The 27,077-nt window shown below is 39.9% G+C and overlaps 1 protein-coding gene across 7 annotated transcripts in view; it reads right to left on the minus strand.

Moving 5' to 3' along the window:
• Nucleotides 1-27,077, minus strand: part of GPD2 (glycerol-3-phosphate dehydrogenase 2) — a 240,175-nt gene that overhangs the window by 113,297 nt on the left and 99,801 nt on the right. For 6 of the 7 annotated variants that reach the window (XM_061437609.1, XM_061437601.1, XM_061437583.1 and 3 more), the window contains one exon: nucleotides 1,527-1,636. In XM_061437609.1, the coding sequence (XP_061293593.1) occupies nucleotides 1,527-1,628 (102 nt within the window). In that variant the 5' untranslated portion in view covers nucleotides 1,629-1,636. Of the gene's footprint in view, nucleotides 1-1,526; nucleotides 1,637-5,030; nucleotides 5,289-27,077 lie in introns of those variants that run through there. The other variant, XM_061437591.1, reaches the window with a different exon arrangement.

The raw sequence follows: 27,077 nt of genomic DNA on the forward strand, positions 1-27,077 counted from the left end.
TGTATCGTTTCAGAGTGTACTGGTAAAGATGGCAGACGAAATCTAATCTGTTAAAGTCCATGCCCCAAACAGAACTGCACTTCTAAAATAGCCTCAGCAGAAACAACATCATCTTTTCACACTTATTTTTAAGGAACCAAGGAAACATTTTAAAAGAAATAGTATATCAAGTGTGTTCAGGAGTGAGAATGAGCTTCAATAGAAAGTCAGTAGTACCTGCAACATGTATACTTAGGGAAACCTTAAGAGCAATACACTCACAGGGAACTCTGTGCAGTGCTATGTGCCAGCCTGGATGGGAGCAGGCTTCAAGGGAGAATGGACACATGTATATGTATGGCTGAGTCCTTTCCCTGTTCACCTGAAACTATCACAACACTGTTAATCAGCTATGCCCCAATATAAAATAAAAAGTTCAAAGGAAAAAAACAAAAAACAAGAGTAATGTGCTCACAGTTAAGAATGGAAAGAAACACCACAACCTATATCCAATACTGTCCATCTTTTGGATCCAGCACTAAAACTTAGCTTCCTTTTTTTTGTTGTTTTAAATATACAAGCCAGCAAGTTGATTCTTCTTAATATGTGTTTTTTACATGGCAGTTCCCATTCAGGACATGAGACTCCAAGCAGTGTGACTGGCTCTACTACCCTGGAGCACACAGGAACAGAAACAAGAACAAGACAACCCAGGCAGGGCTGAAAGGTTCTCACAAAAATGTAGGATATGAGTAGTTCATAGCCCAACTGCAAATAGTTTCCCAAATTGCTTCACCTTCGTCTTTGAATCTGGGATGAACCAACCAGCTGGTATCACAAAAAGTCCTAATGACGTTGGGAAGAGGGGACAGGAGATTAATACTAATTACTGAGTTAGTATTTCAATCCTGAAAAGAACAAAACCAAAAGTTATTTCCTGGCATCAACTTGAACTATGGGAAAGCATAGTTGTAGTGCAAAGGGGAAAAAAAAGAAAAGAAACCAACACTCTGAATTATTTGGAAACTTCATGCCAATTCTATTTTCATAGCTTTCTCCCACTAAAAATTTTACCCAGTATAAATAATAATGCTACATAAGTAACTAAACCTTTCAGAAATAAACCCAAAATTTTGAGTTGGGTCTTTTGTGTAGGCTCTTTCTTTTCCCATTTCCTTTCTCAGCTGTCTGCCTGCTAATAAGACAAACTCTTGGCAGGAACATAGAAGGTATCCAGACATTTGGATGAATTAGACAAAGAAAGTCTAAGTGAATAAACCATGGCACTCGGAAATAAAGCAGTCTTTTAAAACCAAAGAGCCAAAACAGAGGCTAAGTAATATAATGCTTTCTGATAAAGAAATTTACTTTTTAAAAAATGAGATACACATAGTTCTCAATGATCATTAAGGCAATATTCTAAATTAGTGTTTTTCAGATCAAGCTGAGATAGTAATTTCTAAACAATACCATTACACTCATTTCATATACAGTACTTTAACAGACTTAAGTTTCATATTATAATCAATACATGGATAATTACTTACTTGCTTCCTTTTGTAATGAGCAAAATGAGAGAGGCCTAGAACAGTGGCAAGAGCACCTCCTCCAACAAGAATAGTCCCTTTCACTGCCTTTTGAAATGCCATTTCTTAGCCTAAAAGGCAAAAAAAAAAAAAAAAAGGAAACAAAAAAGTTGAGATTTTTATCACATAATAATCTAATAATAAAAATAAACTGTATAGATTATGAAATTATGTTAAACTAGAAACAAAAACAGACCATAAGGAATTTATTAACATACCAATTTGTACACCACAATTCAAAACCAACACACAAAAAACCCTAGGAAACTGACAACATAAAAGTTACTGTCCAACAGGAATTACAAAAAGGAAAATTCAGAGACAACTGAGGATATTTAAATAGTATAAAGTCAAGAGAGCTGTGAAAAGAAATGTCATTGTGTGTCTGACAAAATTGCAAGCTGTACTTGCGAATTTGTTCAACCACTAATCCCCTCCACAAAAAAGAACTAGTCGAAGTCTTCTGTCATTCAACATCACAATGAACCTGATGCCTGCTCCGCATTCTTTGGCAAGTGTTTAATTCCACCCTGGTACAACTCTCTTCCTGAGTTTTCCCCTTCCCAATAAACTTCTCACTAAAACTGAAAGCCAACACACTTACATTTCTAGCCCTGGAAGAGTCTACACTTTACCGATTAAAAAGTAAAGGAAAACCATGCTTTGACCCTTCTACAAAATGACAGATCCAACAGTGCTGTAATTTCTTTCATTAAGGGAACTTTTAAAAGAATGAAAAAGAAGGTTTCTTCTAGTCAGAGTTTGCATGGCACCACAATTTCAATGGGAAACCCTCTAGATCCAGCACTCCTTCATGCTCGCTGTATATTTCTAAATAAAGTCTTGCATTGAGTTAGCTATCGACTTTCTGTCTGCTCATTTGGATTGATGGAATTTCTTGATTTTTTTTTTTTTTTGTTTGTTTGTTTCAGGCCTTGTACAGTCTAACATTCTCCAGAAACCAAAAAAAAATTAAAATGAAAATTCCACTGAAAAACCTACTCCCTTTTATTATGCTAAACAAACAAAAAAGATAACACTGTGTGATCATTTAAAAACAATTCTAACTTAGAGTTAATATTGAGCAATTTGACCCCTCTAAGTCTTCCACTTACAACAGCGGCTGGCACATCAAAATCTTACAGTGGAGCCAGCACCCTACTGCTGGATGGGTGAAGTTCTGACCTATCTAGACTCACACCTTCTACTCTACAGATCTCATGACTCAAAGTATTTAATGTGAGGCCAGTTTTAACCTAGGATAGTAAAAAACATACACTGTCTCAATGTAAATTATGATACAATTAAAATGTTTGAGTTCATGTTGAATGAATAGAATATTAGCATTAACTATCTTAAATCAAAGAATTTCAGTACAGTTGGTAATGACTGTACAGTAAAATCCATTTTGGAATACTAGAATTATATATGGGAAAAAATTAGCATTTCTTAAAGTATTATTGTTTCTCTAATCTTCATTTTTTTTCCAGACAAACTCCTAAATTCTAAGACTTATCTTTATTTTTAAGATTATCACCAGAAAAATATTTTACATGCATATGTTCTCTGCAGTTGCAGGTCTTTTCTTTTCCACCGCTTCACTGCATCAACTGTCCCCTCTCTCCCAAGTTACGCAAAAGAGTTGCTATATACTGGCTGAGGCTTCCATTCAACATTCAGTCAACCCTAAGCAAAACCTAATGTCCACGATTTTCTGACAGTGAAAACCACAACTTGACCAATTTGGAAGGCACCTGTTTGTCACAGCTCAGCATCACCATTCCTAGTACGGCTATAAATGTTCAAATGGGTGTCAATCGATCGCACAATGAAACCCTAGCAGCCCAGAGATAGCATACGACCCCCTAATTGGACCAATTGGACTTCCCTAGCACTATGAACAAAGTTAGTGGAGGTGATGGAATTCCAGTTGAGCTATTTCAAATCCTGAAAGATGATGCTGTGAAAGTGCTGCACTCAATATGCCAGCAAATTTTGAAAACTCAGCAGTGGCCACAGGACTGAAAAAGGTCAGTTATCATTTCAATCCCAGAGAAAGGCAATGCCAAAGAATGCTCAAACTACCGCACAATTGCACTCATCTCACACGCTAGTAAAGTAATGTTCAAAATTCTCCAAGCCAGGCTTTAGCAATACATGAAACACATGTAATACATGAAATACATGAAACACATGAAATACATGAAATACATGAAATGTGAACTTCCAGATGTTCAAACTGGTTTTAGAAAAGGCAGAGGAACCAGAGATCAAATTGCCAACACCTGCTGGATCATGGAAAAAGCAAGAGAGTTCCAGAAAAATATCTATTTCTCCTTTATTGACTATGCAAAAGCCTGACTGTGTGGATCACAATAAACTGTGGAAAATTCTGCAAGAGACGGGAATACCAGACCACCTGACCTGCCTCTTGAGAAACTTGTATGCAGGTCAAGAAGCAACAGTTAGAACTGGCCATAGAACAGCAGACTGGTTCCAAATAGGAAAAGGAGTATGTCAAGGCTGTATATTGTCACCCTGCTTATTTGACTTCTATGCATAGTACATCATGAGAAACGCTAGACTGGAGGAAGGACAAGCTGGAATCAAGATTGCTGGGAGACATATCAATAACCTCAGATATGCAGATGACACCACCCTTATGGCAGAAAGTGAAGAAGAACTAAAAAGTCTTTTGAAGAAAGTGAAAGAGGAGAGTGAAAAGGTTGGCTTTAAGCTCAACATTCAGAAAACGAAGATCATGGCATCCGGTCCCATCACTTCATGGGAAATAGATGGGGAAACAGTGGAAACAGTGGCTGACTTTATTTTTGGGGGCTCCAAAATCACTGCAGATGGTGACTGCAGCCATGAAATTAAAAGACGCTTACTCCTTGGAAGGAAAGTTATGACCAACCTAGAGAGCATGTTCAAAAGCAGAGACATTACTTTATCAACAAAGGTTCATCTAGTCAAGGCTATGGTTTTTCCAGTGGTCATGTATGGATGTGAGAGTTGGACTATAAAGAAGGCTGAGTGCCAAAGAATTGATGCTTTTGAACTGTGGTGTTGGAGAAGACTCTTGAGAGTCCCTTGGACTGCAAGAAGATCTAACCAGTCCATCCTAAAGGAGATCAGTCCTGGGTGTTTTTTGGAAGGACTGATGTTGAAGCTGAAACTCCAATACTTTGGCCACCTGATGCGAAGAGTTGACTCACTAGAAAAGACCCTGATGCTGGGAAAGATTGAGGGCAGGAGGAGAAGGGGATGACAGAGGATGAGATGGTTGGATGGCATCACCGACTCAATAGACATGCGTTTGGGTGGAATCCGGGAGGTGATGATGGACAGGGAGGCCTGGCGTGCTGCAGTTCATGGAGTCGCAAAGAGTCAGACACGACTTAGCAACTGACTGAACTCAACTGAACAATTAGAAACACAGAATAGAGACCTAGTTCTATTTACCTGAAAAACGCCAGTGCCCATCCCATACAGATAACAGCCTGGCAGTTGCTTGGATATGAGTTTGATAGGTGGTTGACTTTAGCTCAGTATCACTGTTTCTGTCTTCTTGATAATGTCATTGATGACCTCACAAAGGACACCACACATCAAAACAGCCAACTAAGGGACGTTATACAACACAGTCATCAAGGGTCTCAGCAGAAGTCATTCAGTCAAGTCTGGGGTTAGCTTTTCCAATTGTGTAGGTCCTCACATTCCCTGCTCACCTTATTATATTGCTTCAATTTGATTTTCCTGAAACCAAAACTTGCTAAGGAGGATTATCTTCATGGATTTTCTCAGTGAGCCACAAATACTACAGGAAAACTGCTTTGACATTATTTTGCAGAATTAGTGATAATTGGCTATAATAAAAAGTTTCTTTTTTCAGTATTTTCATAAAATAACTATGCTGAAGTAACATTATTATTTCTATTGTGATCAAATGTATCCATAAGATAATCTAAGTAGTAGATTTAATTTGTAACAAATTAAGTCACTCTTAGAGATAATTCAAAAATAAAAACATAGAAGCAGTCAATTTTACCTGGCTCTCCTAAGATGATGATAATCATCACTGTCATTATCATCATTATTTATGTTATAATGACAATAGCTGCCATTTACCGACTTATTTGCTAGGTAATAGGTACCATGATTTTCATTCTTTACATAGATCAGCTTATATCACCCTCACAACATCCTACTTTAATAAAGAGGCACTTGCAGTTCAAAGGGAATAGGAGATTTGTACTAGGCTAGTCACAGTAAGTGACAAAACCACAACTTAATTTTTGTTCTTAATCATGAGGTGGTTCTGCCCTGGCTTTGCTCTGAAAAGGTAACTGCTCCCCAAGACTCACACCATATTTTGCTATTATTCCTCCAAGAAGATCCTATTCTCAAGCATTCACCCAAAGTGTACAGAGCCTCAACATTAGGGTTTCTCTAAGGCAATGAAGAAGACTCTGACAAAATACTACTAGTATTAGTACTACTAGTAACCTGCCAGATAAGGTAAAACTGTTTTAATGTTCAAAGAACAAAAAAAAAAAAAAAAAAGAAAAGTGAAAGTGAAGTCAAAAAAAAAAAATTAAAAAAAAAAAAAAACAAAGAAAGCAATGCAACACCAGATTAAAAACCATAAGCTGTGAACTACTTGTACCAATTTACATTCCATTATAAAAAAAAAGTTTTCACAGTGATTACAAAGAGGAAAAGATTACTGTCTTCTATATAAAAGCTGCAACCAGGAAGCTAGCAAAGACTGGGAACAAAAATGCCAATAACACCTATTGCAACTAAAAGTGTGAGGAAACCAGAGGTAAAAAAGAAAACCAGAGGTAGAAAAATCATCCAAAAATAAAATTATCTTAGTTATCAGAGCATGATGTCCAGGTTTAATAGCCTATGAATAAATCATATATATGTTGACTCAGGACTGGCTCCTGTATTTGCACAGATCAATGCCAGCCCTCTAATTCTTGCAAGGAGAACACTAGGCCAACTAAAAAAAAAAACCTAACTAAAGTTACTCAACTAAATATATCTGTGAGTTTATCAACTGCCCTCCAGGAACTTATAATGAATTTGAAAGCTTAAATAACAAAATCTGTCTTACTACTGTCTTATAACTAGTTGTGCTACACTAAATGTTATTCATACTCTGATAGACAAAAGACTCTGAATAGCCAAAGCAATCTTGAGAAAGAAGAACAAAGCTGAAAGCATCCCAATTTCTGATTTCAAGCTATATTACAAATCTATTATAATTAAAACAATATGGTACCGGCATAAAAAGAAATACATTGGTAAACAGAACAGAATACAGAGCCCAGAAATAAACCCATGCATACCTGGTGAATTAATTCAGAAGAGAAGATACTTGAACAGGCTCTTTAAGAAAAAAGGATTTGGAGGGGAGTGAGTATGGGCAGGTCTGGACTGAGAAAGATCTGGAAGAGAAAGAGGAACCTCATGGTAAAATTCAGGAGGCATGCAAGATGTTATCTGGTTTGCCTGGAGATGATGTTCATTTGGAAATGAGGTTTCCAAGAAAAGCTCACAGCAAGAGATAAGAAGACTCTGTACATGTGAATAAGGTATTTTTCTATGATATTCTGTTGATCATGAGCTGAGATTGCAGATGAGCGAAGCAAGCTGCTGCATTGCATGACTTATGAAGAATGTTCAAGTAGATTGTTGTGTTGAAGCATATGATGAAGACTGAGGGACCAAGTGGAAGGCAGTAATAGTTCCCACATGAGAAGATGAAAGTCTGGTTTAGGACAACATCAAAAAGTACACAGACAATGATACTTTGCACAAATCTGACAACATCAAAAAATACAAATGCAGACAATGATGCTTTGCAGAAATCTGACAAGGGATTGTGGAAGGAAACAGGAAGAGACTGAATGGCATAAGGGGCTTTAGCCTGGGTAACTGGGGACTTTTCCCAACATTACAACATTAAGAATCAGAAAGCGTAGCAAGTTTAAGGGAGAAGAGGAGCTCATTTGGAACCAAAGATATTTAAGATCTTGACAGAACACCTAACAGAGAGAAAACTGCAAACAGATAGGTGGGTCTCAAACTCAAATGAGTCTTCAGAGCTAAAGCTATGGTGTGGGGAATCTTCTGCCAAGAACCAACAGACAGACAAACCTGCTACAAAATAAAATGTACTTACTGCCAGCAAAACAAAAACTGGACTTGCTACTTCTCAAAGTTTGCTGACCCATGCTTTGAGCTAACCCTGCACCTTTTCTGGCACAGAATTCCTGGCTGTCCTTGTAGGACTCCCATTATAGACAGTTGAGTGACTTCAACAGTGAACTCAACCACTCGGATATTATCTTAGATAGCCTGAAAGCTCACCACTTCTGCCTCCTCCTATTCAAAGGTAAGGCTACTCTGCCAGTGAAATCATGCATTTAAATAACTTGACCACACACTTGAGATTTAAAAACAAGAAATAACCATCCAGTGAAAAAGGTTGAGGTTCCTCTCAGCAACTACTCACAAGAGAATTTATTCCAGAATGAAAGCACAGTTCCTGGCCCCTAAATTCTCAAAACAGAGTCTTCAAACTCCTTTCCCTGTTTTCCAGTCCTAGCTTCTCTCTTAATTTAGCATAAATAAAAATCTCTCCAAAGAGAGTCTTCCTCCTCTACGGAGGAAGTCCTGGGTCCCTTCACTTCTACAAAAACTCCTATCTTCCTTCCTAATCTCCAGGCTCTACATTAATTTAAGAAAAGCTGAGGCATCTTAGGGTTTTCACTTTTAGGCTAGCACAGATGCAAAAATACTTCTCTCCATCCCTTTTAAGAGTGATCAGTGTGGGCAGTGGGGAGTGGAGAGGATAGCTCAAAGATCATTTTCTTCAGAAGAGTCATTGCAACCACAAGCACTGTGATCCCTGGAACACGTGTTCTCTTGCAAGATATAAAGGTATTCCATGCACTTCTGATCACTGAACAGAGAACCTCAGGTGAACAAGGCATTTAAAACATAAAACAAAACTCCCAGCATGTAACCTAGATGTAGCATGTACTACTTCACCCACCCTTTACCTAAGCAGATGCAGGTCCAAAGGCAGCAAGAAGCTCCTGACACTTTAGTTGTGCAGCCACCACCCCACCTTGTAGCTGTGTGTGGAAAGCCTCCCCCTCATCTATTTTGAGCCATGACACTATGTCAAACCCACAGATGGCAAAAGTCAGAAAGCCAGGTCTCAAGGTCTACCTGCACACAAATTCAGTAACTTAAGGGAGAAAGGTGCATGATTCTTACTAAATAAGGCCTCATCAGAGGAACTCCTACACAGCAAGTCTAGAATCATAGCAGTTGACTGCAAGTCCACAGCAAAATGGAAGGAGAGGGAGTGAGCATAAAAGCACCTTCCCACCCAAGCAGTTTTAACTGTAAAAGTCAAGATTTGGAGGGTTGCTTTGAACTAGCCATGTTTCAACAAAGCAGATCCTTTACTCTTACAATTGATATGAGAGCAAATGTTGTGCATACTTTCCCATAAGAAAGAACATCATAGTTTAGGTACACCAAGCACAAGCTGATAAAGAACTTACACGCATACCAATCAAAGCACGTCATGTACTAGCACCTCTTTCCCCAAGGTTGACTTTCCAGAAAGGAGAATGATTAACACTCTGCCTACAAACAGATCCTCCCCAGCCAAGCAGAGAGGCACTTCTGTACACATACATCTCACAGAGCAGCCTGTGATCCCTCTAGAAACAGGCAGCCCTCAAGCGTCCTTGAAAGCTGTCAGACATAAATGAACAACACAGTCAACATCAGGGGCCCATCAACCTGTCCTCTGGAAACAAAGATGAGCCCAAGCCTATAAACTGAAAATGAACTGCTCTTTTTATGGTTGCTTTAAACGTTTTTGAAAAGGATTTAGGCCAAGTCTGGATAGAAAACGGACCCAAGGGTTATCCACAAAAGACTATCCCAAAGGAAATAAGTGAATGCATAAAATCCTGAAAAAATGGAATACTTAAGTGTCTTCACCTTCTTCTCTAGATTTGCCTTTATTTTGTGCATCAGTTCAGTTCAGTTCAGTTGCTCAGTCATGTCCGACTCTTTGCGACGCCATGAATCGCAGCACGCCAGGCCTCCCTGTCCATCACCAACTCCCAGAGTTTACTCAAACTCATGTCTATCGAGTCAGTGATGCCATCCAGCCATCTCATCCTCTGTCGTCCCCTTCTCCTCCTGCCCCCAATCCCTCCCAGCATCAGGGTCTTTTCCAATGAGTCAACTCTTCACATCAGGTGGCCAAAGTACTGGAGTTTCAGCTTCAACATCAGTCCTTCCAAAGAACACCCAGGACTGATCTCCTTTAGAATGGACTGGTTGGATCTCCTTGCAGTCCAAGGGATTCTCAAGAGTCTTCTCCAATACCACAGTTCAAAAGCATCAATTCTTCTGTGCTCAGCTTTCTTTATAGTCCAACTCTCACATCCATACATGACCACTGGAAAAACCATAGCCTTGACTAGACAGACCTTTGTTGGCAAAGTAATGTCTCTGCTTTTGAATATGCTCTCTAGCTTGGTCATAACTTTGCTTCCAAGTAGTAAGCGTCTTTTAATTTCATGGCTGAAATCACCATCTACAGTGATTTTGGAGCCCCCCAAAATAAAGTCAGCCACTGTTTTCACTGTTTCTCCATCTATTTCCTATGAAGTGATGGGACCAGATGCCATGATCTTCGTTTTCTGAATGTTGAGCTTTAAGCCAACTTTTTTACTCTCCTCTTTCACTTTCATCAAGAGGCTTTTTAGTTCCTCTTCACTTTCTGCCATAATAGTGGTGTCATCTGCATATCTGAGGTTATTGATATTTCTCCCGGCAATCTTGATTCCAGCTTGTCCTTCCTCCAGTCTAGCGTTTCTCATGATATACTCTGCATAGAAGTTAATTAAGCAGGGTGACAATATACAGCCTCGACGTATTCCTTTTCTCTGTTGTTCCATGGCCAGTTCTAACTGTTGCTTTCTGACCTGCATATAGCCTTCTCAAAAGGCAGGTCAGGTGGTCTGGTATTCCCATCTCTTTCAGAATTTTCCACAGTTTATTGTGATCCACACAGTCAAAGGCTTTGATATAGTCAATAAAGCAGAAATACATGTTTTTCTGGAACTCTCTTGCTTTTTCCATGATCTAGCGGATGTTGGCAATTTGATCTCTGGTTCCTCTGCCTTTCCTAAAACCAGCTTGAACATCTGGAAGTTCGCGGTTCATGTATTGCTGAAGCCTGGCTTGCAGAATTTGAGCATTACTTTACTAGCGTGTGAGATGAGTGCAGTTGTGCAGTAGTTTGAGCATTTCTTTGGGATTGGAATGATAACTGACCTTCTCCAGTCCTGTGGCCATTGCTGAGTTTTCCAAATTTGCTGGCATATTGAGTGCAGCACTTTCACAGCATCATCTTTTAGGATTTGGAATAGCTCAACTAGAATTCCATCACCTCCACTAGCTTTGTTTGTAGTGATGCTTTCTAAGGCCCACTTGCCTTCACATTCCAGGATGTCTGGCTCTAGGTGAGTGATCACACCATCGTGATTATCTGGGTCGTGAAGATCTTTTTTGTACAGTTCTTCTGTGTATTCTTGCCACCTCTTCTTAATATCTTCTGCTTCTGTTAGGCCCATACCATTTTGTCCTTTATTGAGCCCATCTTTGCATGAAATGTTAAGATATATTTTTTCCCATAAGCCAAAAAACAATAATAACAATGAAAAAACTATAGTTGTAAAAAATACACACACTGAATAGGATATCAAAGGACAAGCAAAAAGATTTTTCTGAAATCATTGAGAAAAGCATTCTCCTGGAAAATAAGATAAATGAAAGAACCATGTCAAAGTCAGCAGAAAACTTAGAAATAAAATGAATCCTCAGACTCTGGATGTCCAAAATTTTGGCTATGGTGGATGAGTAAGCTTAGGCAATGTTCACATGCCTAGCACAGCATCCAACCCTAGCTTGGCCCCTGTCTTTCACATCCTCTCTAAAAGTCAGAGTACTTTAGGGCAGGGCAGGTTCCATTTCCAATCAGTTTCCCCAGGAAATCCCTTGCCAGAGGGTCTAACCCAAAAAATGGGAAAAGAAAATGAAGGGAGAACATTTTAAGAAAGACCAAAGAGGGATTTCCCGGTGGTCCAGTGGTTAAGATTCTGCGCTTCCACTGCAAGGGGGTGCAGGTACCATCCCTGATCCCTGGTCAGGGAACTAAGCTCCCACATGCTGGGGAGATGGGAGGGATCAGGTAACAAAAGAGAAAATGAAAGAAGACAAACACTATAATATTTATATTGGTCCGCAGAGCTGCAAGAAGGTACTTTGGAAATGATTTCTACTAGTCTCTCTGGGGCACCTTTAGGTCAACTGTAACACTTTAGAACAAACACAACACACAGCTACAGATGACTCAGAAAGAGGTTAGCCTAGGACCACCCCTCCGGGTCAACGGAGGGCAGGCGCCTGGAAGCTTGACAGAAGGAATTGGCACAGAAAAGGGGTTGAGCTGGTTTCAGAGGTTCAAATCAGACTTTAAGAAATGTAAGCAAATGGCACCTCTCCCAAAAAGAGAGAGAAAATAAGGTCAACCATTTAAAATGAGCCAGTTAGAAACCTCTGTTTATAAAAATTAAACTCAAAACATTATCACATGAATTCTTTTGGTGTAATTTTTTTTAATTTAAAATGCAATGCCACAACCAATTAAAGCATTTACTTTACAAAGTCCTCTAAAACAAAAACATATCGAAAGGGAAGAGAACCCCAGAGGAACAGGACGATACATGCTCACACTCAAGCTGTCACTTATTATGTAAGACCTGACTTTAAAAAAAATAAATAGGGTTTCCAAGACAGCTTCCATATTGTGTATTTATGCCTTCTGCCATTTCTAAAATGCATACCAATATTACAGTCACAAATTTGACCCTTTTCTCTAATTTTCATAAGGTTCACTGTAGAATTACAAGAAATCAATGAAGCCCATCTCAGCTAACAATAGCATTACATTCATTAAATGCAAATGATCGTAGCTTAATTCATAATGGGATAATTTCTATTGTATCTGCTTCCCATAGAATTGCTATCAAAAATCATAAAAAACTACAGTTAGTTCATGTAGGTGAACTTGTTTTCCATTTTAAATTCAGTGTAAAACCAAGTAACATATATTTCTATCATCTTAGATATGTTAATGGATTTTTGTTTACTGCTGTAAAATCCTATCATTGATTTTCCATAAAAATATATGATTGCCTCTTTGTTTACCAAATATGTAATTTAAGGTAATCCTGAGAAAGTGAAGTTGCTCAGTCACGTCTGACTCTGTGCGACCCCGTGGACTGCCACCTACCAGGCTCCTCCGTCCATGGGATTTTCCAGGCAAGAGTACTGGAGTGGGGTGCCATTGCCTTCTCCGAAATCCTGAGAGGCCTTATATAAAATGTCCCTTATAAGAAAGTCTAAAGTGTTCCTTCCCCAAAATGCCCACCTCTTATAAAGACACAAGTCAGCTGAAGGAATTGGGCAGACAGGATGCCTACTATGAAATAACAATTTCGTTTTTATGTGTCAACTAAGAAATGCCTCACTTAAAAAAACTTTAATTCTATCTTGAGGAAGAACAAATGTTATCAGTCAATCACACACACACAAAAGTTCTTTAGGCAAACAGGCCACACTCATCCTGTGCTTCTTGCAAGCTTTCTGACCCTTTGTTGACTCTGTTGTTGGGTTAGGAAAACGATTCACATTTCTCTAGCAGTACAAACTGCCTTTTTTTTAGATTGTACATGTTGTTATAGAGTCTACTTAAGTAATTAAAACAAGAAAAAAATCCTTTACTTTGTTACAGAATAAACTGCAAATCAAACAACAGAGCTCAAAATGTCTTTACACTAAAATATATCATCAAGCCTCTCAACCAGATTTATTATAAACATGACCGTTTATGAAGTAATCACAATCATGGTTGTTGATTACACACCCTAAAACATTTCATAAGAAAACATCTATTTCACCATATAAATAAATGTACTTTATTAAAAATGTTTTAGATGTCCTAAAATAGTGCATAGGCACTGTGATTCAAATGAGGAGGTTTTTAACACACATAGGGCTTCCCTGATTGCTCAGTTGGTAAAGAATCCTCCTGCAATGCAGGAGACCTGGTTGGATTCCTGGGTCAGGAAGATCCGCTGGAGAAAGGATAGGCTACCCACTCCAGTATTCTAGGGCTTCCCTCGAGGCTCAGCTGTTAAAGAATATGCCTACAATGTGGGAGACTTGGGTTCAATCCCTGGGTTGGGAAGATCCCCTGGAGAAGGGAAACGTTACCCACTCCAGTATTCCGGCCCGGAGAATTCCATGGACTATATAGTCCATGGAGTCACAAAAAGTCAGACACAACTGAGCAACTTGCACTTTCACTTAACACATATAGGTGATAAAGAACTTTAATCAAAAGAAATATACCCTAAGAAAATTTCAGTTAATTTAGCATGTTCAGAAAAAGAGATGCTTACGACAATCAAGCTTGTATTTGCCTGGATCTTACTCAGAGATCTATTTCGTTGTTACCTAATATCAAATATTTTTAAGAAATATAGCATTATTAGTTAGAAAAAGCTATCTATTAAAAACAGGCATTTTTCTAAGACAAAAAAATCTTAAAGAAACTTAAGATCATTATTCCTAAGTCTCTCTTTTTTTTTAGTAGCACAGATGTAGAAGGTTTGAGCATCTGTCTTCAAATGTTATAAGCACAAACAAAACTTTGAAAAAATAGCTTTTTAACTTCAAAATGTTGATGCCAATTGAGTTAACTCAGCCTTATTCATTATTTTTGTCATCGAATACAAGGAAAATGTACCAATTCTTTCAAAAGCTATAGTAGCAATTGCATTGTATACGTCATTAAAAATGCATTTTAGGAAATACTTGTTGAAGATAATTTATGAAATCCTGAGCTCATAAAAAAATATGACATAAGTTTTATGATAATTAGTTATAGCACAATAATTTCAGCTAATTTAATTTACTTACATTGCAAAAAAAAAAGTTCTAAATTTAATTACAGCTCTATTACAGCTCTATCAATGCATAAGCCATGACTGAGAGTTAAAACAGAGACCAAAGAGTACACGGGGTGGGGAGACCAGTTATTCTGCTTTCTTGAACTGGAGAAGATCCCCAAAAAATAAAGCTAACCACTTTTTACATCCTGTAACCTTTTCTTCCACTACAGCCTGCTGAAACTTGCATTTAAAATTCACTCCCCTACATATCTAATAATCTATTACATGTATAAATCTAACTATCAACAAAGGGTCAAATTACACACAAAAAGAAGAGACGCAAAGAAAACCTAAGATGCACTACCTCGAAATAATCATATATTATATTATTTAGCTTACAATGACCCACTCCAGTGTTCTTGCCTGGAGAATCCCAGGGACGGGGAAGCCTGGTGGGCTGCCGTCTATGGGGTCGCACAGAGTCGGACACGACTGAAACGACTTAGCAGCAGCAGCAGCAGCAGCAGCAACAGCTTAGCAATGACACTCCTTAAAAATCTCACCCTTAAGGAAATAAGAATCAGACAACAGGAGAGATTGCACTAATTCATATTTCTAACCATTTCTTTCAAAAGTATGGAATGCAAATCATAGAACATTTTGTAAATGTTCTATCCCCTAACCCCTCAGAAAAGGAGAAGAAAAGATAGTAGAGCTTTCATCTATGCAGAAGTAATAAACAAAGCTTTATTTCCATCTCAGTCATCTTGGCCAAAACAGTCTTGGTCATAAGATTTTATTCTCCCCACTTGAATGAGGCATCCTCTGCAAGCCTCTCTTTTTTAGATTTTTCTTTTCTTCTTTAAAAGAACTGGCACATACCCGAAGTGGAAAGTTTTCAAGGACCAGATCATAAACAAGCCTAGTCATTAAGCATGAGATACTGTGTACCAACATTACACAGCTAATACCCTAGCATCTGACAGTCTAAATTTTAAACAGCATGCACAGAAGATCAAGGATTCTTACTCTTGCTAAAACTGTCACCCCCCCAAAAAAAAATGAACACACATTCCAAAAACCACTATATTCTTTTAATTCTTGAAATACCAAGCTAAAAAAGAAAATCACCAGTGGATATTCTAGAAGGAGAGATTAAGGAGACTTGCTGTGTAATTCTGTCTATACCATTAACTTGCTTTGTGATTTCAGGCAAATCATTTGAATTTGCTGATCTTAACTCCAGCTATAAATGAAGCATCTTCAGAAAATGTACAGATCTATTTTAACTTTAAATTTGTATTATTTTATGGTTTTTCTTCATTCAGTAGGCATGTGGGAAGGGGGTAGGGAGAGCGGGTAGAGACTTTCTGCATTCAAGTTGGTGCTATGTTAATGTTTTATTTTTTTTAGCATTGTGGGATGCTTAAGGCTTGCATTCATTCTTTCATCCAATTATTTGCTGATCATTTAACATGTACCAGGCACTGAACATACACCCGAGGACAAACATAACAAAATTCCGCCTTCCAAGAGCTCACATTTGAATGTGAGCTCACAGTTTTTTTTTTTTAATAAAATGTCTAAACTGTTTTGAATTTAAATATTTCAGAAATACAGATCACACTTTGTCTTCTTAGGAGTATTAATTAAGAATTCAATTACTGATGACTTGGAGCCATTCTTATGAACTATGTAGTCTATGCTCCTAAGGGCAATGTCCTCAGGAACAGTTGAATACTATTACTTTACTCAGTGGCTCCAAACCACAGACTGCTCCCATTTGAATTCTACTTGTATCTGCTTTATAAAGTTTTCCTATTTCTTCCAAACTTTCAAGCTGACGGTAATTCTCCCTTTTGATCTGTCAGCTCTCCAGCTTACTTCTAACTTGTTGCCACCATGGTCAGAAAAGCGACAGCCAAGTTAGCTAAACCCGTATTTAAAATACAAATGAGTAACTCTGAGCAAGGCAAAAGGAGCAACTTATTAGCATTCTAGTGCTTGGATTTTCAACATTCTGGCTCTATCTGTCTATTCAAGGGCTTTTTCCTGCTTCCTTCCTTTGGTCTAGCTCAGGGCATCTTACCAGATTAATGTCTGAAGTTTGGGGTACGCAGTGTGGATGATGAACCACACAAGTCTCTCATGAAGATTAAGAACCTCAAACCATATACAAATACATAGTCCAAGATAAGAAAAAGAAAACTCTTATTTCAATTCTGCCTCATCTGAACAAATTCACATTGCGTATATTGAAAAAAAAAATATGGCAAAACTGTGTGCTTCTGCTCTAGAAACAACTGGAATCTTTGTGCTCTCTTGGATTTAAAGAAAAGTTTACAGATAAATGGGCCAAAAAAGAAGCTATCTGCCACTCCTAAAAAACTTCAAAATTCGTTGATGGAAACTGGTTTATGAAAAACACACCTAACATTGGTATGGGAAAAATAAAAACTGTACACTCTAAGAAAATAACGAAAGCAAGAGTTCAACAAATCCTCAGGACAGTGTCACTGAAGGAATTGCCCAACTAAGGAAGGTGAAAAGAGAGGTGTTCATTCCCACAACATGGATTTGACTGGGACTGACTGAATGTCTGCTACATCCTCAGCACTGCTCTAAGGGCTGGAAATTGTTCTTCTCCCGTGGATTGGGAGAAACCTATAAACAAATCTAAAAACTGAGTATTTCGATAAGTGCTATGAAGAATATAATTAGGTCGGAGAGTGACTTGGGGATCTACATAATTTTTTTCAACTTCTTATTTTGTATTGGGGGATAGCCGATTAACAGTGCTGTGACAGTTTCAGGTGAACAGCAAAGGAAGAGACTCAGCCATATATATACATGTATCCATTCTCCCTTGAACTGCCCTCCTATCCAAGCTGCTATGTAACACTGAGAAGAGTTTCACATGCTATTCAATAGGTCCTTGTTGGTTATCCATTTAAAATATAGCAGTGTGTACACGTCCACTAACTTATCTTCAACAAGTATTTCCTAAAATGCATTTTTAATGACGTATATAATGCAATTGCTACTATAGCTTTTGAAAGAACTGGTACATTTTCCTTGTATTCGATGACAAAAATAATGAATAAGGCTGAGTTAACTCAATTGGCATCAACATTTTGAAGTTAAAAAGCTATTTTTTCCCTAACTATCCCTTTACCTCATCTTTCCCCCACAGCAACCATAAACGCATTCTCTAAGTCTGTGAGTAGGTGGGATCTACTTTAGACAGAATGTCCCTGCAGGTTATTTGACACAAATATAATCGAAGAGGAGGAGCTACTGCATAGAGCCCTAAGAGAAGGGCCTTCCACACAGAGGGGACAGACATGCAAAGACACACAGGGTGTGTAAGCTTGGCCTCTCTTGGACACTGAAGGCCACTGCGGGGGCAACGCAGTGAATGATCCGGGCAGTGGGTTCCAGATCAGGTCAGGGAGCCAGACAGAAGCCAAATCACATATGACTTCCTTCCAGCAAGGTGTTTCTTCTGACACGATAGAGACACAAAAATCAATGGAAGGTCCTAATTAATGCAATGATATGATGGAATTTATACAGACAGAGGAAGGAAAGAAGATGGATCCTAGCTACAGCATAGAGGATGCTCCCCAAGGAAATAAGAGTAACAGCAGTTGCTTTTTCTTGAGGACACCATTAGCCCTGTTCATAATAAGCAGGTTAAAGTACGAAAAAAGGATGTAATGGGGAGAGATGGGGGAAGAATTAATAAATCACATAAGAAAATAGTAAAAACTGTAAACCACAATCAAAAATAGGAAAACAAACACTTCAGTGATAATCTTGAATATAAATATCTGTTAAACTCAACACACTTGTAAGACTGTTCCAGCCCATTCAGTCTAACAAGGTGGTAACAAAGAACAGGGCATCAACTGAGAGAGCTCTCAAATGTCAATAGCAGAAGTCTTTTTTATACTTCTCTTCCCCCTAGGGCTAGGGTATGTTGCAGGTGACTTTCCCCCTCACAACTCATTATATCTTGAACTGATTTTGAACTCATATTGGAAAAGAAGCCCAGGTCACATCTCAACACGCCAAGGAACTTAGAATATTTCCCACCAACTGCACAGCAGGGCGTTAAGGAGCTGTGTGAAACTTACTGACACACTGAGTATAGACGTAATAGACAAGAGAGACTGCATATGATTAATTATGGTTATTTATATTTATGGGTATGAATCTTGATGCCTGGCCTCTCCCCATTTTATTTCATAATTTTCCCCCTGCTGGAAACTGAAGAGCAAAAGTCAATTGCCTGAGTGTCTGCATCATACTGGAAACTAAAGGGCCATGCATTTCAATTCCAGCTCAAGAAACACTCTGATTGAGCACATATAATTCACCAGACCCCAGTGGGCTAGGCTCGCACTGTTGTCAGTCAAAGCACACAACTGATGGAAATCAGCAGAGCACATTAGCAATTTATACTAAACAGCCTCTTCTCAACCGTAAGTTTTCAGATACTGTGAAGTGAAACCCCAAGTTAATCCAAAAAATTTAGCCCATAGTTTGAGCCTGTGATCTTAACCACGAGGCCGTCAGGACTTACAAAACTGACTTCCAAAATGGCATTTCGAATAGGTCTCCTGAAACTCCAGCCTCCCCAAACTCCAGCCTCCAACATCAACACAGCGACCTGCAGGCATGACCTCACCCACCGCACTTGCACCCATCTCCTTAGTCATTAGTTTGGCAGTGGCCAGAAGCATGGTTTGCTTCTCAGGCTGTCTCCTAAGGCTCTGCAGCATCACAGGACAGGCAGTCAGCAACCAGAGGCAGACCTCTACCCCGTGACAATATCAGCCTCAGCAAAGCCACCTGTCCTTTCAAAGTCCTCACATAAGAGATGGAGATCATCTGGACAGTTCCTTTTTCGAGTTATTGCTAGATCCCATAACCCTGGCCTTTTGCTCCCCAGAGCCTCCTGACATTTTTCCCATCTCAACTGGACCACAAGCATAGGACACTCACTGGGTCCAAATGACTGCAATCCTCTTAACCCATTCAGACTTGAAAAGCAACATTTTTATGCTGGTAATAATTATAAAGGTCTAGAAATTAGTGGACAGTCTTAAATAAGTTACACATTCTAAAATTTCTTGACTGCTTAGGAATTCATTCTTTTTGGGTTAATTATACTCTACATAGAGATGGGGTACCAGGCAACAGAAAATTAATCATGAAGAGAACAAAAGTAGATAAAATAGTATCTGTGTGTTTCTGTTTTAAAGCATATGTGTGTACACACACACACGCGTGCGAAGGCTAGAAAGACACACCCGAAAATGTTTAAAATCTCATCTTTGAATGAAGGGCTGAAAGTCATTTTTATTATCTTCTTTATGTGTATTATTTTTTAACTTTCTAAAATGAGCATGTGTTATTCTCGTAATAAGAAAAAAGAACCAATCTAGTGTGTGAATATGCAAGTGAGAGAAAAGTGGAAAAAAAAATAAGGACTCTGAAGAGCACAGTGCAGACAGATAGCTGACATTTGACTAAATCCCCTACAATCTGACCACTTACTTGAGTGATTTTACTGTTACACAACTTTTCTCACCTCTAATGAACTAGACAGAGTAAAAGACCCACACAAAGAAAGGAAAAGGATAGTTTGCCTGTAGAATTGATTACAAATCTTGGAATAAGAACTAGAAAATATCACAGAATTATCTACTTCATTCTGAAGTACAGTCTCTACCCTACCTAGGATGAATGTGCCTCAAGCATTGGACACAATTAACTATTTAAGCCTGAATTAAACTACCCCTGAACTAGTTATGTATATATGGTTAATTTCATATTATATTGTCTCGGGGATTTAAAGTTTAACACAAAATCCGAAATCCCAACAACTAATCAAACTAGTGACTGCAAAGCTGATCGAACTTACTGGAATTTAGAGTTCCCCAGGCTTCAACTCCATAAACACAGAAATGCTTCAGCCAACAATACACTCAGGGGGCCCCTCCACTGTGCCAGCCCTGAAGGAAGCCCACAGGTACATGGAGAAAGGACAGACCATCCGAGATGAAGGCCAACACTCTCTCCCTGTGCCTGTCGTGTGATAATTCAGTGCTTATACACAGGAACACAGCCCCTTCTCTAGGCACAGCTGGGACTGTTCTCATCACAAGGTGCTGTTCTTGGCAAATTCAGACACCACCACTGACCAGTCAACAGACCATTCCCTGTGGGAGGCAGGCAGTGTAGAGGTCATCAGAGACACCCCTGGACTGAATTCCAACTCAGTCACTTACTAGTGGTGTGACTGTGAGTTTCCATCCTCCATACATAAAATCTCATCTAGTTCACAACTTATATTGAGGATTTGAGATAATGTAAATAAGGTGTACCCCTAGAGAAGGAAATGGAAACCCACTCCAGTATTCCTGCTTGGGAAATCCCACGGATAAAGGAGCCTGGAGGGCTACAGTCCACAGGGTTGCAGAGAGCCGGACACAACTGAGTGACTGAGCAGGCACACAAATAAGATATAAAAATATATCTGCGGCAACAGCTCCCATTGCTCATACATAACTACAGTGGGCTCCCACAGAATGGATACTGTGATTTGTGGAGTGTTCTATCAAAAATAAAAATCCAGTAAAGCCCCTCCTCTAATACAGACCTCACTCTAGGCCACAGGTTACTTGTCCCAGAAGTCACAGGGAGACAGCAGACTCTTCACTTTAGGTCAGACTCTGATCACACAGGGTCAATTGTTCCTAGCCTGTCTCTAGTACCTCAATTAGTCAGCGGATTGGAAACAGTCCCCATGAGAGGCTTGATGTAAGGTTTGTGTCCTGAGTTAACCCAAGTCACTGTGACAACTTTGAGCCATAAGACTGTTGGGTTTTTTTTGTTTGTTTGTTTTTTGTCCTCTCTTCACAATATTTCCTGGTATTTATTTTTAGTTCAGATAGGGTGAGGAATGCATGCCAACCACTAGTCAGTAGTCTATTGTGTCCCCCAAACCACCTTTACCCATGTCCACACAATCCCCTCTGCTCCCCACAGATTCCTCCACCACCCCCAACCCATCCTCGCCCTCTCACTACCACTCCCAATCCACCGACAGCCAGGAGTGACTCACTCCTGCCACCTCATCTCACATTTGCTCTCCCCACCCTTCTCTGACCAGACTCTGATTGCTGATGTCATTCTTTATTAGGTATAATTAATCAGTTCATCCATGTAGGATCAAGGAAACCAAGGTCTGAAGAGACCTAAAAGGAAATGAGCATGTTAACACCAAGTCCACACACCAGTCCTGCAACTGTAAGTAGGACTTGCAAGCTGCCCACTCAAGCATACCTAACCAACACCAGTAACCCACATTTGTTTGATGTTTGTATTCCCTTGGGGGTATAACTGGAAAAGTTAATGATTACAACTCAACATAAAACAATGACAATGGTGAACAAAATAAACAAAAGTCACTTGTTAAAAAAAAAAGAACACAGGTCTAAGTCTGCCTCCCATACTAACTAACTACCTGGTTACCCATTTTCTTCTGCATCCTCTACCTCATCAAAAAATTTGCCTCCACTAGTAAAGAAAAAGAATGTGTACAAAATATAATTTATGTTTCATAACAGAAAGGCAATATGAAAACTTAAACATGTACTTGATTTTCATTTATTCAACATATTCATCCAGCACCTACGGTGTTAGACTGTGAGTAAACAAAGATGAATAGTTTCTGTTTAAGGAACTTATTACTTTGAGAAGAGGATTCTAAAACAAACGAGTGATCCAAGTAAAATTTGGAGTAGGGGCTAGGGGAGTAATTACATATGGGGTTAAGAGGAGGTAGGAAACATCATCAGGGCAGATTTGTAGAGAAAGCAATAATCAACTCGAATGTTGAAGGTTCAGCAGATCCAAGGGAATGTGAGGGAAGTCATGACTGTATGAATGAGTACTGCATTTTCAAGAACAAGGAGGCGTGAAACGTATGCCTAGAGAACAGGCTGGTATACAACGGTCATAAGTGAGGCAGTGAGGAGACTGAACAGGCAGGCAAGGAGATGTTACCTACAATTGCACAGGACTTTGCTCTTTGCCCAGTAAACAATATATCACCAGTGAAGGCTTTTAGGCATATTCTTGGCTGCATACTGTGTTGCAAGGACTGCGCTGGTTAGTTGATGCACATTATGTTAATCCTCACAATATTCCTAATAGGCAGGATAGAATCACATTTAAATTTAAAAGCCCATCCTCCCATTCCCAGAAGCAGTGCTAGGAGATAAACTAAAAGGACATGCATCTGGGAGATGGGAAATCAAGAGACTGATTGTAAACACCCTGACACAGACTTCTACAGGTCTGTACTAAGCCAGTGACAACGGAGCAGAGAGCAGAGTCTAAATACTCTGGACTATGACGGTGGTCCCCAGAAGCAGCACTCCTTAGCTTCTGCCAAATAGGAGAAAGTATCTTCCCCAGGGGTTGCACCATCATTCTGGCTGAGAACAGGCCCTCAGAGCACCTGATGCTTCTGGCCACTTAAGAGCAGTCCCCTAGGAGGGTTTTATACTCCAACTGGCCACCAAGCCAACAGGAGATGCCCTAGGGCTACAGACACTCCAAGGAGGCTTTTGTTCACCCTTAGCCACCACTTCAACAGGAGCTGCCAGAGGTCTGCACCAGGAGCTGCCAGAGGTCTGCATCAAGCTTCTTCTAGGACACCACTGGCACTGATCCCAGCATGTTCTTTAATCCCCTTTACCTCAGTCATCACCAGAAGCCCAGTCTGCCCCATCTCTCACCTCCTCAGCGCCCCCTCCTTCCCAGTTAAGCCCTCTAGAACTCAAAACTATCCTTTTCTTCTCCAGATGTTCCTTTTGCCAGGTAATATCCTGAAAACATGGAGAAAGCAAGATTTAATCTGAATTTTGAAGGCTGAAGCCTACTAACGCTGCTTTCACAGCATCCCTCAAGGGGAGGTTATTTATACTCACATATTTAAGTCTACTGTTCAGCCAGTATAAACAGGGATGGCTGTACTGCTGCTAAAATACCAAAACACCCCTGAACCAGGTGATAACTAGCCCCTTTCCTGGGAACTTCCTTTGATTAAGTGACTAAAAAGTTAATGTCCAGGTTCACAGAAGGCTCCCAGGACTCCTGCCCAGGCTAAAGATCTGTACCTGCAGTACCCATTCCATTTTAGTTGTAAATACTTTAAGTTAGACTCCTGCTTCCATTCTGCAAATCTCCCAGCCAGAAGATCTAGTGTCTCCCCATTTATCTTCCAATTTCTCCTCAATCCTCTCTCAAATCCTCTCTCGATTCTCTCTTACCTGTTTTGAAGTTCATGTCATTAGACTTACCACCCTTCATCCCTCCTTGCTGCCATCTACCCATCTACTGCTGTTTCTTTTCATTCGCTGATTACGTAAGCACCTGGCTCTTTCCCCTCCCAAGCTCCTGTCTTCATGTCTTCTGTCTCCCATATATACAAGGAGGTCCCAGTTCCTAAAGCTCTTCACCTCTGAGAGTGTTCTCTTTTACCTTGCCTCAGCCACCTGCTCTCATTGTCATAACCTTTCATTTTAGCATCATTATTACTTGCACCAGCTCTGAGACTTCAGCTTCCAGCATCTTACATGTGAACACCTCTTTTTCCAGCTTATCTACTCTGGTATTTCCATTCCAACATCTTCTTGGCATTACCTGGTTTTCCAATCCATTGGCAATTTCCACTACAAAGTTACATACTCTCTTCCTTTTCTGTCCAGCTTATGGTCAAGGTCCATCATTGTACACTTTCCCTTGAAAGTACCCTTAACTCCCTTGCTCCTCTCTTTCTGCTTCTAACTTACCAGGCAAATCCTCAAGTTGATTAAGCCCAACTATCTGCCTGCTCCACACCTCTACCCAAACAGCTAAAGAAACTGCCTGGAGAAAAAAACTTCATCTACAACTAGCTCAGTTACATTTGTGGCTACAGGTCTCTAATGGGCAATACATATTGACCAGCAATCCTATTATTTCATTTTCTAGGATGTTTCAAAATAGCCATTTCACATCAGCTCTTTTCCCACCACATCCTCATCACACATCATTGGGAAAGTGGAGCCCATGAGGTAAGAACTTCATCTTCCCACCACTCAAACAGACCTCTCGGCCTCTCTATGCATCCTCTCTGCAGAGCTTCCTTCCTTTCTTCATCCTTTCCTGAATGAAATGTCCCTGATCCTAGTGAAAACCAATCTCTTCACTTGTCCCTAAATCTCCCTTCCTGTCTCTTCAAGAATTATACTCCAGCAGGTATCCACTGCCTGCCTTCATTAGTATCACTCTCGCCTGCCTTCATTAGTTTTTCCTCTCTAGTTAATCATTCTATTAATATCATTGCCTCTCTACTTAAACTCATCCTATTACTCTCTGGTTCTAAGAAGCCCTGCCTTAGTCAGTAACTCCTTCCAGGAACTTTTCCATTGCTCTGCTTTTCTTCATGACACAATTACTTAAAAGAGTTGTCTCTATGCACTGTCTCTACTTTCACAACTCAATCCTATAAACTTTTGAAAAACATTTTAACCACTCCTTTTAAAAACACTTTGAACTTTTTTTTTGCTTTGGGACTTCCCTGTGGCACCAGACTCAGTAGTTGCGGGACATGGGCTTAGTCACCCTGCTGCATGTGGGATCTTAGTTCCCCGACCAGGGATGGAACCCACGTCCCCTGCATTGGGAGGTGGATTTTAACCTCTGTACCACCAGCAATGTCCTTAAGTTTAAGGATACCACACTCTCCTGGTTTCCCTCATATCCACTGGCAACTCCTTCTCTTTCACATAATACAGTATTCCAATGGCCCTCTTCTCTACCTGCACACTCTTCACAGGTAATTCCATCCAGCATCAAATACAGCCTATATGTAAATAACTTTTTGCTCCTCATCTTCAGCCAAAACCCCTCCTCCTACTACTACTACTAAGTCACTTCAGTCGTGTCCAACTCTGTGTGACCCCACAGATGGCAGCCCACCAGGCTCCGCCGTCCCTGGGATTCTCCAGGCAAACACACTGGAGTGGGTTGCCATTTCCTTCTCCAATGCATGAAAGTGAAAAGTGAAAGTGAAGTCGCTCAGTCGTGTCCGACTCTTCGAGACGCCAAGGGCTGCAGCCCACCAGGCTCCTCTGTCCATGGGATTTTCCAGGCAAGAGTACTGGAGTGGGGTGCCATTGCCTTCTCCAAACCCCTCCTAGAATCTCCAGATTCCATTTATCTGATTGTCTAACTGACATCTCCAGAGGAATGTCTAAGAAACATCTCAAATTTAACACAGCCAAAACAGAACATCTTACCGCTTCCTTCAAGTACACAAATTGCTTCTCTCCCAAATCTCCCCTTCTTGGTTTTATGGTCCAATAGCTCAGTTTAAAAATGTAAGCTTTTGTCTTGATTCCCGTTTCCTCTCTCCAGATAATTAATCTGTCAGAAAGTTCAGTCAACTAACTCAACTGCAAAGACAAGTCCTAAATCCATGCACTTCTTTCCATCTTTAACACATGCTTGTCTATACAACTGTAATCCCTTAGTTAGGCTACTAAAATAGTCTCTTAATTAGAGTACCGCTTCTAATCTTCCCTCTCCCACCTACCACAATCCAATCCACTTTGTGCACCCAGGTCAGTCTTGGATAGCACCCATGCTCAGTGGGAACAGTAACACCTACAAGAGACAAAGTTGGTTCTTGGGGGATTGGGGGAGGCAAAGAAAAGTCTTACATGAGTGTTGTCCTCCAAAGCTCAACTTTGACCAACAAAATCTTATTTTTTAATATTTAAGGAATATACTCTTGCTGGAGAAGGAATTGGCAACCCACTCCAGTACTCTTGACTCTTGCCTGGAGAATTCCGCAGACAGAGGAGCCTGGTGGGTTGCTGTCTATGGGGTTGCACAGAGTCGGACACTACTGAAGCGACTTTGCGGCAGCAGCAGCAGCAGAGAAAAATTAATTTAAAATTTTAATTAATTAACTTCAACTTAATTTTGCTTCTTGGAATGATATAATGGAAAAAAAAAAAGTTGAGAGACACTGTTTTATAGCAAAACCGTATTTCATTTACCAGCACATAATCCTCCAATGGGTTGTACAACCTTAGAACGAAATCTAAATATTTTATCTCGGCTTGTACAGCTCTATAAGATCTGACCCTTGCCTACTTTTTAAAGCTTCTCTTGGACACTATGGTAGGTTGAATTTGTTGTTGTTTAGTTGCTAAGTCATGTCCAACTCTCTTGTGACTCCATGGACCGTAGCCCACCAGGCTCCTCTGTCCATGGGATTTCCCAGGCAAGAATACTGGAGTGGGTTGCCATCTTCTTCTCCATGGGATCTTCCCAACCCAGGAATTGAACCTGCTTCTCCTGCATTGGCAGG

The sequence above is a fragment of the Bos javanicus genome, chromosome 2 (genome assembly GCF_032452875.1).
Source record: "Bos javanicus breed banteng chromosome 2, ARS-OSU_banteng_1.0, whole genome shotgun sequence".
Lineage (NCBI taxonomy): Eukaryota > Metazoa > Chordata > Mammalia > Artiodactyla > Bovidae > Bos > Bos javanicus.